The 13,428-nt window shown below is 30.9% G+C and overlaps 4 protein-coding genes across 5 annotated transcripts; 3 read left to right on the forward strand and 1 right to left on the reverse strand.

Moving 5' to 3' along the window:
- Positions 1-2,219: 2,219 nt before the first annotated feature.
- Positions 2,220-4,207, forward strand: LOC123898119. 2 transcript variants are annotated; one of them, XR_006805261.1, is made up of 3 exons: positions 2,233-2,447; positions 3,533-4,087; positions 4,120-4,207. XR_006805261.1 is itself a non-coding variant. In XM_045949007.1 (2 exons), the coding sequence occupies exons 1-2, from the start codon at positions 2,318-2,320 to the stop codon at positions 3,925-3,927; spliced, it is 525 nt and encodes a 174-aa protein (XP_045804963.1). In that variant the 5' UTR covers positions 2,220-2,317; the 3' UTR covers positions 3,928-4,090. The 2 variants fall into 2 exon arrangements, 1 of the variants encoding a protein (XP_045804963.1); XM_045949007.1 differs by lacking the exon at positions 4,120-4,207 and having other exon boundaries at positions 2,220-2,447; positions 3,533-4,090.
- A 1,501-nt stretch (positions 4,208-5,708) lies between these two features.
- Positions 5,709-7,593, forward strand: LOC123899402 (NAC domain-containing protein 90-like). The gene is made up of 3 exons (XM_045950513.1): positions 5,709-5,890; positions 6,444-6,733; positions 7,196-7,593. The coding sequence occupies exons 1-3, from the start codon at positions 5,734-5,736 to the stop codon at positions 7,505-7,507; spliced, it is 759 nt and encodes a 252-aa protein (XP_045806469.1). The 5' UTR covers positions 5,709-5,733; the 3' UTR covers positions 7,508-7,593.
- Positions 7,594-8,831: 1,238 nt separating this feature from the next.
- On the forward strand, positions 8,832-10,536 carry LOC123898487 (capsanthin/capsorubin synthase, chromoplastic-like). The gene has a single exon (XM_045949458.1). It carries the CDS (start codon positions 8,964-8,966, stop codon positions 10,461-10,463), a length of 1,500 nt encoding a protein of 499 aa, XP_045805414.1. The 5' UTR covers positions 8,832-8,963; the 3' UTR covers positions 10,464-10,536.
- Positions 10,537-11,316: 780 nt separating this feature from the next.
- Positions 11,317-12,935, reverse strand: LOC123898423 (capsanthin/capsorubin synthase, chromoplastic-like). Its single transcript, XM_045949367.1, has one exon. The coding sequence runs from the start codon at positions 12,879-12,881 to the stop codon at positions 11,394-11,396; it is 1,488 nt and encodes a 495-aa protein (XP_045805323.1). The 5' UTR covers positions 12,882-12,935; the 3' UTR covers positions 11,317-11,393.
- Positions 12,936-13,428: the final 493 nt, after the last annotated feature.

Here is a 13,428-nt window from a genome sequence, read left to right on the forward strand (position 1 = left end):
TCTCATCCATGAGATTCTCTCTTTTATCCACGTACCTTCCAAGTTGGACCATCCATGTTCATACCATTCACCATGAAACAAACTCTTGTCTACCTATCCTAGCATGTAGAGATCATGATGTTGGTATCTCGCTGGTTATGCTAGCTAGATTTAATGCTTGCTTATATTAATATTTTTTTAATAAAGATTTAAGGGGAGTTTATTCCTCTATATATAGTCATGCCTTAGTTTTTCTCTATTTTCTTTTTTATATTCTAAATTATAAATATATTTTATGTATACGTAAGATACTTGCACTTGAATGAAAGACAAAAGACAAGTTGCGCCGCTAGCTACTCATTTTTGAATGGTAAAACCAATCATCTACATCTTGAGACTTACGAGACACAATACATTTTTTAATAAAAAAAAAAGGGTTGTTAGATAAAAGTAATTTTTTTCATAAACTTATAAAGTTTTTTCATTTGTTTTGAATAGTGTTGAAACATATAGCTGTAGTTTTATTTTTAAATTTCTTCCATTATTATCTTAATTAAAAATATAAAATTATTTTAACAATATTTTATGTTATTTATTAATTAGTTCAATTATTAAATTTATCAAATACTTTAAAATAAATTATTAATTATAACTTTTTATCTTATCTTTTAATTAATGAGAAAGATTGGTAGTCATTATTAATTCTTCAAACCAAAGAGGCAGAAATTAGATGACATGTGATTTTTTTTCTTTCTAATAATTCGATGTACAAGGACTTGATGTTATGATTTTGTATCAGGAAAGTAACAAATGACTAAGCTTGGTACAATTGTGTGGATGTTATGCTATGCTTGGCCTTGGTGGTAAAGTGTCCAAAAGGGAGCCTAAATTATAAAGGCACCCCCGTTGTTGGTAATGAAAATCTTTCATGTGAAAGTATTCAATTAAATTAAAAAAAAAATTGTAATAAAAGATCGGGTTTGCATGAGAGAGATATATTAATTATATCTTCATTCGAAGCCGATTTTTTATTATAATTTTTTTAAGTTTAAATTTTGAATAGAGATATATAAGTTGACAGAGATATTATTTGTTAGATAAGATACATTTTAATAATTTTTTTCATAATTAATAAAGTCTAACAACATACATTTTAAATATAGAGATATTTACATATTCTAATTCAATTCTAATATTATTATCAAATAACAAAACAAAAAATTTTGGTCAAAACGAAATTTATTTGGATTATATTAAAAATATGTTTGATATATGAATAAATTTTAACAATTTTGCCCATTTTATTTTAGGTGTTTAATTATTGACTCAATGAAGGATTAAGTTATAACTTTTTTTTTTTTTTTTGACTAAAAGTTATAACTAATGTTGATTCACCAAGTACCAAACACTTGATTTGGTCCACTGAGGTCCAATATATTTATTTTAACAGAAAGTTAGGAAACTAAAAATTCGTGACCTACAACTTACGGTTCATTAATATTCAGAGCAAGTAACCCTTGTTGTCCTAGCCTCTAATACTATTATACCAACATTGGAATATTGTAGTATAGTACTTCTTTATTACTTCGATCCACATAAAAGAATTTCATAATAGTAACACGTAAATTCTTGGCTAAATAGGACAATCGATCATTAACTTATTTATTAGTTTCATATTGATATGTTAACTAATTAACGTTATAAATTAGTTCAAGCCTCTTATTGATATGTTAACTAATTAACGTTATAAATTGGTCCGAAGAAACAACAAATCAATGCGCTTTTTTATTATAAGAGAAAAAAACGTCATATCTTTACCCACCAAGACTATACAAGAAAGTGTGGTCCATAAATTCTAATTCAACTGGAAAATATGTCGAAATTACTCCCAATCACTCTAATTTGTGTGTGAGTTTTCAGTAACCTTGTCATTTTGTCTATCAACCAAAAAAGAATTTAAAAAAGTGTGAACTTATCGAACATAATCACATGTATTACTATTGATAGTTAAACATGTGTGAAGATATATAGAAACATGAAAAATTTCATATTCTACAAATCAATGTCTCTAATAAAAGCTTTAATTTTTTGATTAATTAGTTTTATTTGGGTTATATATGTTGAGCTATTGCAGATTAGGGACCTCTCTTTCACGTGCAAATAAACTTAACTACAGTGGTGGTCGCCAACTACAAATAGCAGCTTTAGGAATTAGCACCCCCTACATTTAATATGATTATGTCTCAAGCTCTCAATATATATGTAACTTCAAACTCATCTAAATTTCACATCTATCAAACTATAGCTATTAAAATTGTTTTCACATATATAGGTTAATATGGCGTTTGTTCATTTTATCATAGCTCTTCTCTTTGCATTAGCTCTTGCTACAATTGATCCTTCTTCAAGCCATATGGTAAAAGGAAGAGTCTCTTGTAATGATTGTACTCAGGACTATGATTTCTCTGGTTTGTCTCAAATCTCATCTCATTATTTAGTTTACTTTGTTTGGGATTGAGTTAAATATATATTTTTTTTATCTATAAATATCTCTGATTTTATTTTTAGTTCGTATAAAAATTTCAACAAGTTTTGATCTCTTAAATATTTTCTGTTACGAGTTTTGGTCCCTGAATTTTCAGTCAACTTATGTATATTACTAAAAAATTTAAATTTTTTTTTCCGTGGTTATGCTCAGCACATTATAAAAATCTGTTATGAAAAAGTTTTATTTTAAATTTTTAACAAGGGCTGACTTAAATATGAATTTTTAAGTTTTATGCAATAAAAAATTCATTAAAAGAATTTCTTATGTTAAAACATTCTAAATTTTTGTGAAAAAAATTCTTATAATATTATAAACATGAATAAAAAATCATAAAAAATTAAACAATAGTTAATTAAAAGTAGGATAGAAAATTGTGATTCTCTTAACCTAATTAATACTATATCCAGAGACTCTCTTAGAGAAAGTAAAGGGATATGTTAGAAAGCAACACACAATATTATTATAAATTCTACAATAGAAATCACATATTTTAATTCACTTACTAATATCTTAAACTACTTAGTGAATATTTGATTATGTGGTGGGCAAAACTAATTTTAAGTGAATCAATGAAGATAAAAATATTTTATATATGAATAAATTTATGTTAAGAGTAATTCGAACAATAATTTTAAAAGTGTAAAAATCATTTTTAAAATTAGAAGCTAAAATTTCTAACTTCAAGCAGAATTAATTTTAAAGACAAAATTAATTCTCTACTCTAGAAAAACCAAACATGTTAAAATCAATTCTATACCTTTAAAATTAATTCTAACTTTACCAAAAATGGAACAAAGATACAATTTAAAAAATAGGACAGAGTTGAAATTTATACAACTTGACTAGAAAGATACTCAACTATTAATCTCAACCATTGAAATTAAATGCACATAAGTGGATTGGTCTAAAATGGACAAATCTTTTTGTTGGTCCAAATTAAAGCAAACTTATCTAGAATAGAACATACTTCCACACTATGATTCTACAATTTTTCCATGGTTTCAGGAATTAAGGTCTCAATGAAGTGTGAAGGTGTGAAAAACTTGGCTATGGCAACTACACAACATGATGGTTCCTTCATGGTTGATCTTTCTACATACCATCCAAAACCATTATCTTATGATAATTGCCATGTAAAAATTCTTGGTGGGCCATATAAAATTTATGCCACAAGGAAAAACCAATTCTCACAAATTGTGAAGGACAAAGAAGGAAATAGCTACACAATTTCCACTCCTCTTAGTTTTTTCACTTCTTGCCCCAAAAATAAAGAATGCAAAGTTGAGAAGAATAATGAATTTGGTTCATCAAAAACCATTAATTTTCCATTGCCTCCAGCATGGGGTTTGGCACCATCTAGTTATTATCTTCCTTTTTTCCCTATCATTGGAATACCATGATCATATTTATTATGTTCCATTAATCCTGGAAGAATAAGACACCTACATAGTTGTGGTGGTAAAAATAATGTATGTTTAAGATGTTTGTAAAATGTTTGTGAAGGCAGTTTAATTATTTTTTTTATTTATTTGTTGTTAAGCAAGTTCATTAATGTCTTAGGTTTTTTTTTTTGACGCAATTTAATGTCTTAGGTTGAAAAAGCAGATAAACATATCTTCCTATTTTGAACAATATTTATGTTGCACTATTATGATATGTAAAAGCATAATATTATTCTGATCAATATGTAGTGACTTGATCCATGTTCCAATTAACTAAATTTGTAGTATAATTAAATTTTTACACTTAAACCACACATTGGCTCACATTGGCTCAAGTGGTTAATAAGTTCCCTTTAAGATAATCAATTGGAAGAACCTGAGTTCGGTTCTTGATAGAAACAATTTTTGACTAGATTTTACTTACCTCATGGCCAAACTTTATATTACTGACCCTCTTTTTCTAGGAATCAGAAAGTTAAATATATATAAAAAAAGTTATACTTAAAAAAATCTCAGAAGTAATTCTTTTATTTCTATTTCTTTTTTAAGAAATAGATATGTGGTCCATTTGTCCACAAATTCTAGCTCAATCGATAGAAATTTCGAAATTATTAGGTTAAATGTCATGATTGTGATTCGAACCTCAATCCCTCCACTTATGCGGTCCATTTGTTCTTTTAATTTTAACTAATTAACATTATAAATTGGTTCTAACCTCTTATCATTTCTTTTATGATTGGTAATATATTGGACGGTTTTAAACCCAAATTGACAAACTTATATTGCCACGGCCTCATGAAACATATTAGAATTTGAGAGGCCTATACTCAATCACAAAAGCTAGCTTGAGAGTTGAGGTTTGCATCACGCCTATAAAAGCTATCTATGTCATATCTCTAGCCAACGCGGGACTTCTAACAAAACATGTAAAGCTTCAGCTTAGACTTATAAGCTCATATTTGTCATTTTATGTGACAGCTTCTTTTCTCACTTTGATGTGATTCTTGGAAATTGTTTCTTTTATCATTTCGATTGTTCTGGAATATACGGTGAATTTGAAAGAAATCATAGAAAACATTGAGTTTGGAAGAAATCGATTGGAAAATCGATAATTGTGTTCAAATAACTAGAGCTGTTAAAATGGGCTAGCCCGAATGAGCCGGCCCGCTAAGCCCGATTTTTTCCCGTTGTCGGAAACAATAGACACCACCAAAAGACTAGAAACAATAGACACCACCAAAACCGTTGTCAGAACATCTCCATCTCCATCACCATCACCATCCCCAAAACCAAAATCCATTGCGCTGCCAAAAACCACCGGTGTCACGCCATCTCCATCACCTGTTCACCACTACCAAGAAGAAAACGTGCTTTATTGGATTGGATATGCATTTTCAGTTTTTGGGGTATATATTATGACTAATTCAAAATGATGTCATAAATCCATCATAGATAATAATACCCAAAAAATGAGTGAACACCTCTTGGGGGGCAACCAAAACATAAAGACAAGACATATTCTTTCCCCACAACCGCGTTGAATCAGTTCCCACTTCAAACTCAAACTATCTTTTTCTCATTTCACTCGGAGAGAAATCTCATTATCAATCTCTTCAATTAATATATAACAATAATTAAGATCCTCTACATTATGCATAAAAATACTATATATGTTTACGTATATATATTACTAGCTTATAGTTCATTATTATTTGAAATGTACTAACAGTAACTACAAAATTAAATCAACAACAAAAAATTAATATGGAGGATCCACCAACTGGTTTTCGTTTCTACCCAACAGAAGAAGAACTAGTTGGATTCTATCTACACAACCAGCTTGAAGGACAAATGCATCATCACATAAACAGAGTTATCCCTGTCATTGATATCAATGCCAAAGAGCCATGGGATCTTCCAAGTAATTAATTAACACACTATTCTCACGTGTAACTTATTCATCATTTCTTCATGCATGATATGATATCAATATTAATGACTTTTAGAATTTATATTCATTTTCTGTTAAGAAGTTTCACATCAATTGCAAGATGACTTGCATATAAAGTAGAGACAATCCTCGCCTTACAAGTCAATTTTGTAGGGTTTAGTTAGATTAAACTCTCGAAGATATTTTAATGTATGCTATGCACTTCTAGAAAAATGCAACTAGCTACCAAATTTGTAGATTCCATTTTTGTATATGAATCAGATATCCTATGTGCGCACCTACATAAACTAATATTTCAAACTGAATAGGACGACAATATAGGCGACAAAGTTCTTTATCAAAAAATTTAATGTATACACCAAAGATTTATGTAGATTATTTGTAAGATATATATATATTATAATATATAGTTTTATCATGCTCAAAAATATGATTGATGACATTATGACAATGTAAAATGAACTCTAAAAATTATAATCAAAATTATCATCCAAAATTGAGTATGTTTTCTTGTAATTATCAGCATTTGCAGGGGAGAAATGTCGTGGAGAGACAGAGCAATGGTTTTTCTTTTCACCAAGACAAGAGAGAGAGTTGAGAGGAGGAAGACCTAATAGAACAACATCTTGTGGATATTGGAAGGCCACAGGTTCACCAAGCTATGTTTACTCTTCTAAAAACAAAGTGATTGGGATAAAGAAAACCATGGTGTTTTACAAAGGGAAAGCTCCTTCTGGAAGGAAAACCAAATGGAAAATGCATGAATACAAAGCCATTGAACAACACTCTCCTTCCAACACAAACCCTCCTAAGGTATATTCAATTTGATGTTTTCACATTCGTCATATTAATTTTTGTCAAGTAATCTAGTGTTCAGAATTTCATCTCTTAAAGTGAATATATGTGAAATCTCAAATTCGAATCTCAACTTCTGCATATTGCGATATCTTTACCAACTAAACTTTACCTACTGCATCCGTCATATTTATTAGATATAAAAGTTAATTACAGTTACACTAGTAATGTCCCAAATGTAAATGTTTGTGACATCATAGTTTTATTGTTTTTGCGTCTACGTTGCTTCTAAATGTGGTTAAGACCATATTGGTCATATATTTGATTGCGATTTTCTACAATATCACAAATATTGTGTGACATGATCATTAAGGTGACACGATATAAAACCGTAGGTCATAAAATCACATGTTATTTATTTGTTTTTTTTAACCGATAATAATAACTTACTTTTGGTTTTTTGTGTATCTATGTATATAGTTGCGACACGAATTCAGCTTGTGTCGCATTTATGTGATATCGGGAAGCTTTTGTTCATTTGATCGAAGACCATTAGAAATGCCAAAAGTGGAGTTACAACTTGATCATAATGCTTCAACGTCTCAACAAGTGGTAGCAGAGCTCGATGAATCAAGTTTGTGCGCAACTACCCACTCGGGAGGGGCAGGAAGAAACCATGATGTTGCTCTTGTTGGAGGGTCAAGTGGAACAAATTGGAATAATGTAGCAAATAATGGAGTTGATGAACCTGAAGTACCTCTTTGGGAATGGGACCATCTAAATTGGATGTAACCTTATAAGTCAAACCATGCATAGACCTTGCAAGACGTCTTAATTCGTTGTGGTTGGTAAACTAGCCCAAGAAAATTATTTAAATGTAACATATAACATAATCATTATATTTATTGTTTACAATTGTAAAAAAATCAATTTTTTATTGAACAATAGTATTTCTAACTATTGTTTCGGATTTATTGAAATTAGAAAGATTTCATGAAGTACATCAATAATATAATTGTTGCTTTGTCAATGTAATAGTACATTTTCTATACAAAAGTGATTTCTTAATTTTTATTTCATAATTCGGAGCATTTCCAATAATAAATTGATCCAAATAATAAGAGATTTAGACTCTGAAAAGAGAGGATGAACCGTTGCCATCATATATTTAGTTTCGAATTTGGCGGAATTCAACATGTAGCTAGCTAGTGGTGTGAGTATAACTAATTATACTATGTGGTGATGCTTTCGTGATAACAAATCATTTTCTAGAAAGCATTAGGTCCGGTTTTGGGTCTGGGCAACCAGGCCTCCAGTCCAAGACTTCCAAAAAATTGGAGCCTCAATTTTTTTTTTTCAAACCCATTATTTAAAATATTGCTTTAAGTATTTTTTTTTTTCGGACATCACAGAACATGAATTGGCAAGTGGTCAACAACTTTATCCAAATGTTTCAGAGTTGTGAGGTTGTCTTACTTGTGGCATTTTTTTATTTTATTTTAAGAGATCAATTCATAATTAATATAATTATTATTATTTCTTTTAATGAAAATTGTTAGTGTTTTTTTTGACAAAAATGGAAAATTGTTAGTATATATTACAATCATTTGAACCCTGAACTCTACTAGATTAATTAGTTGAGCTACTCATCTCATCCTATAATGATTATTTTTTTAGTTATTTACAATTAAAATATATGATGTTCCTTTTATAATTTTTTTTTTGTTCCATTTTTATTATTAGCCTGGAGCCTCCAAATTGTCGGATACGCCCCTGGAAAGCATGCATTATATATCCTAAACTAATAATTTTGTGAGATTGAAACTTGAACGTACAAACAATTTGGTATTGAACTTCTTATATTTACTTTTGAGAATTGAAGTTCATGAATATGGTAGTTGGAATAAATTAATATTTTTCAATATTATATTATATTATAGTAATTTAATCGATGAATCCAAAACCTATAGTATTAATATTTTGTTTTCAGGGCAGTCTAACACATCCTCTTGTTATGGAATATTATTAATTTATTACTATTATAATATAACTAAAAAATTCAGTAAATCCAAATTTTAAACTTGCACCAAAATTAGTTGAGAAAGAGAAAGCATCATTTTGATGTTTTGAGTTTATGATTCCTATTTGTCTTCATGCACATTTTCTCCCTTAACAAACTCTCTTTACTCTTCATGATTATTACCAAAAACAAAACACAAAAATTTGATTCCTTTTTTACAACACAAACATGGGAACTAGTCTTATGTTAATTTCTCCACTGCCTCCAACCAAAACTCACAAATTCACATCTTCATTATTCCCTCTCAAAACCCAAACAATATCACTTCCATCTTCAAGAAAAACTAGTACTAAGATCCACAGCACAAGAAAGTTCGGAAATTTCCTCAACTTAAAACCCGAGTATCAACCCGAAGACTTAGATTTCGACCTTCCATGGCATCATCCTTCTGATCGTTCTCAATTCGACGTGATCATAATTGGTGCTGGCCCTGCAGGCATTCGCCTTGCGGAACAAGTTTCCCTTTATGGAATCAAGGTTTGTTGTATAGATCCTAACCCTCTATCTAGTTGGCCTAATAACTATGGTGTGTGGTTAGATGAGTTTGAGGGTCTTGGTCTAGAAGATTGTTTAGATAAAACATGGCCTATGGCTTCTATTTATATCGATGATAACAATACCAAGTATTTGGATCGTTCCTATGGAAGGGTTAGTAGGAAGAAACTAAAGGAGAAATTGGTTAAAGGTTGTGTTCTTAATGGTGTTAGATTTCATAAGGCTAAAGTATGGGAAATTAAGCATCATGAGTTTGGGTCTAATGTTGTTTGTGATGATGGGACAAATTTGAAAGGGAGTTTAGTTGTTGATGCTAGTGGTTTTGGTAGTAATTTTATCGATCGCGATGATCATAAGTTGAGAAAGAGAAACTATGGTTGTCAAATTGCTCATGGTGTATTGGTTGAAGTTGATTCTCATCCTTATGATTTGGACAAAATGGTTTTGATGGATTGGAGAGATTCCCATTTAGGGAATGAACCTTATTTGAGAGATGGTAATTCTAAAGTTCCTACTTTTATGTATGCTATGCCATTTAGTTCAAATTTCATTTTTCTCGAAGAAACTTCGCTTGTTAGTCGTCCGGCTTTATCTTACATGGAATTGAAAAGAAGAATGGTTGCAAGGTTAAGACATTTAGGAATTAATGTGAAAAGAGTATTGGAAGATGAAAAGTGTTTGATTCCAATGGGAGGACCTTTACCAAGGGTACCTCAAAATGTGATGCCATTTGGTGGAAATTCGGGTTTAGTTCATCCTTCAACTGGTTACATGGTAGCTAGAACAATGGCACTAGCACCTATTATAGCTTTTTCTATTAATGAGTGTCTTGGTTCCACAAGAATGATAAGAGGGAAAAATCTATATGCTAATGTTTGGAATAGTATGTGGCCTATTGAGAAAAGATTTGCTAGGGAATGTTACACTTTTGGAATGGAGACTTTGTTGAAACTTGATTTGAATGGGACTAGAAGTTTTTTTGATGCATTCTTTGATTTGAAACCTTATTATTGGCAAGGATTTTTGTCTTCAAGGTTGAGTTTAAAGGATCTTGTTTGGTTAAGCTTGTCAATGTTTGGACATGCCTCAAATTCTTCTAGGTTTGATATTGTTACAAAGTGTCCTGTTCCATTGGCTAAAATGATGGGTAATATTGCTTTAGAATCTATATAATGATGATGATGATGATGGAAGGTTGTGAAATACAATTTTATGGTTTTTTACTTCATAGTTGAACTAGAAGATTGATCTGTTGAGTTATCAATAATTTCATAATTTAGTAGCTGAAAATTATTACAATTGAATTAAATTTGCTATTGCCTTCCTTTATTTCTGTTTTATTTTTTGTTTCCACTTTTAATTATAAAACCATCATTTTATTTTAACTTTATATTAAATACCTATTTTGGTCCTTAAACTTGCGAGTCACTGTCAGTGTAGTCCTTAAATACATTAAAATGACAAAAGAAACTCAAGTATGTTTCTTGTTAGTCAATTTAGTCTTTGTATGTGTCTTTTGTTGGTTAATCTGATCATAGATGTTTCTTTCATTAGTTGTTTAGACTCGGAAACTAGTACTAACAAAAGTCTCACAACGAGAGACAAGCAAATACTAGTAGAAAACAAATTATAGAAAATTTGACTTTCTATCGAAATTTATCGATATAACAGTATAGCAAATTATACCTACCCAAAATTGGTTTTCACTCACGAGGTAAGTAAAGTCTGACAAAGGATTATTCCAACTGGATAGTGCTATATGAAATTAAGTTGCAAGGCCAAGTTAGCTTTATTTCAGGTTCCACTACTCTTCCAAAGTATCATTAACTATTCAAACTGGTATAGCTCTTGTAAGGCTGCATAGATAAAGATTTATGTAAACTAACTTAACTGGTATTGCATGATTTATGGAAAGATTAATACAGAAAACAGTCAATACGGTATCGAGTTTGCATAACAATTATCAGTCTCTTTGCTTAGTAGTACAACACTTATCATATTGGTGAACTATAGAATTAGCCTGAAATTAATGATAATTGAACAGATCAGTAATTTGCAAGTTTATGAGGAAAAAATCTTCAAATTGTATTTCACAGTCTTTAATCATCTTATGAGTTCTCTACAAATATTGGCCACCATTTCTGCAAATAGAATAGTACATTTTGTGACAATAGCCAACCTAGATGAATTTGAAGAATGTGCAAAGAGTGACATACTCAACCAAATAATATCATTTAAAGTCAAGGTTGAAGATAAAAACCCTTTCATGTAATAAGGTTTTAATTCAAAGAATGCCTCAAAAAATTGCCTGGTTTCATTCAAATCAAGCTTCAATAGAGTCTCCATTCCAAAAGTGTAGTATTCCCTAGCAACTCTACTCTCAATAGGCCACATACTATTCCAAATTTCTTTAGCATAAAGATCTTTCCCCCTTATCATTTTGGTTGAGCCAAGACACTCATTAATAGAAGAAGCTACAATAGGTGCTAGAGTCATTGTTCTAGCCATTAGGTATCCAGTGGAAGGATGAACTAAACCCGAATTTCCACCGAATGCAATCACATTTTGAGGTATTTTTGGTAGAGATCCTCCCATTGGAATCAAGCCCTTTTCATCTTCCAATACACTTTTCACTCTAATTCCCAAATGTCTTAATCTTGCAACCATTCTCCTTTTCACTTCCTTGTGAGACAAGGCAGGACGACTAACGAGTGAAGTTTCTTCGAGAAAAATCAGATTGGAAGTAAATGGCATAGCATACATAAAAGTAGGAACCTCGGACGAATTACCATCTCTCAAATGGGAATCTCTCCAATCCATCAAAACTACTTTATCCAAATCAAAAGGATGAGCATCAACTTCAGCCAAAACACCATAAGCTATTTGATAACCGTAATTTCTCTTTGTCAATGTAAGATCATCATAATCTATAAAATTACTACCATAACCACTAGCATCAACAACTAAACTCCCTTTCAAGTTTGTTCCATCATCACAAACAACAATAGACTCAAACTCATGATGCTTAATCTCACATACTTTTGCTTTGTAAAATCTAACACCATTAAAAACACAGCCTTTGACCAATTTCTCCTTAAGTTTCTTCTTATTAACCCTTCCATAACATCGATCCAAATACTTGGTGTTGTTATCGTCGATATAAATAGAAGCCATAGGCCATGTTTTATCCAAACAATCTTCTAGCCCAAGACCTTCAAACTCATCAAACCAAACACCATAGTTATTAGGCCAAATCGATAGAGGGTTAGGATCAACACAACAAACCTTGATTCCGTACAGGGAAACTTGTTCCGCAAGGCAAATGCCTGCCGGACCAGCACCAATTATGATCACGTCGAATTGAGAACGATCAGAAGGATGGTGCCACGGAAGGTCGAAATCTAAGGCTTCGGATTTGTATTTAGACTTTAAGTCAAGGAAATTTCCAAACTTGCTGGTGCTATGGATCCAGCCTTGGTGTTGTTTTCTTGAAGATTGAAGTGATGTTGTGTTGTGATGGGTTTTTGGGAAAGGGAATGTTGAAATTGTTGTTGTGATGACTGGAGAAAATAACATTAGAGAAGTGTTCATGTTTTGTAGAATATAATTAAGGGTCTCTTTTGTGATTCAGGATTGTTGACTTCAACAAATGGATGTGTGATGTGTTAGTTACTTGTAGATATGTCAAAAATTAATTAAATGCGTGTAGAATACTGTTGTATCTTTATTTATTTCATAAGTTAATTAAATGGGTTATTAATTATGTAATAAACCACTACCACTTGCTGCCATTGCTTACGCATCAGAAGATAACCTCTTCCATTTTGCATACAATATAAGCCTACATTTCAGTAATAAATAAATCAAATAATTCTCTTTCTCCATAAAATTGAGTCTTTCTGATTATTGAATCTTAGAGGATTTGCATTATGAGGTAGATAAATGTTTAAGATGGTGACTATGTGACGCAGTCGGAAGCGGGAAAGATTAACAAGCGTTAATTTTATTATGGAAACATAAATTTGCAAGCGACAAACTTATTAGATAAAAGCTATGGAATCCACCAGAAAGAGAATCCACCAAAAAGATAACTTGTTTTATTTCAAATTATCGAGAATTCACTAGACTTCGAAATCTG

This window comes from Trifolium pratense, linkage group LG7 (assembly GCF_020283565.1).
Source record: "Trifolium pratense cultivar HEN17-A07 linkage group LG7, ARS_RC_1.1, whole genome shotgun sequence".
Classification (NCBI taxonomy): Eukaryota; Viridiplantae; Streptophyta; class Magnoliopsida; order Fabales; family Fabaceae; genus Trifolium; species Trifolium pratense.

Bases quoted from the DNA above. Each gene is read 5' to 3' on its own strand.
- LOC123898423 (XM_045949367.1), bottom strand. From the start codon at position 12,881: ATGAACACTTCTCTAATGTTATTTTCTCCAGTCATCACAACAACAATT.
- LOC123898119 (XM_045949007.1), top strand. From the start codon at position 2,318: ATGGCGTTTGTTCATTTTATCATAGCTCTTCTCTTTGCATTAGCTCTT. The intron at 2,448-3,532 runs GTTTGTCTCAAA...CCATGGTTTCAG, and splicing joins TCAGGACTATGATTTCTCTG to GAATTAAGGTCTCAATGAAG.
- LOC123898487 (XM_045949458.1), top strand. From the start codon at position 8,964: ATGGGAACTAGTCTTATGTTAATTTCTCCACTGCCTCCAACCAAAACT.
- LOC123899402 (XM_045950513.1), top strand. From the start codon at position 5,734: ATGGAGGATCCACCAACTGGTTTTCGTTTCTACCCAACAGAAGAAGAA. The intron at 5,891-6,443 runs GTAATTAATTAA...TGTAATTATCAG, and splicing joins AGAGCCATGGGATCTTCCAA to CATTTGCAGGGGAGAAATGT. The intron at 6,734-7,195 runs GTATATTCAATT...CTATGTATATAG, and splicing joins CCAACACAAACCCTCCTAAG to TTGCGACACGAATTCAGCTT.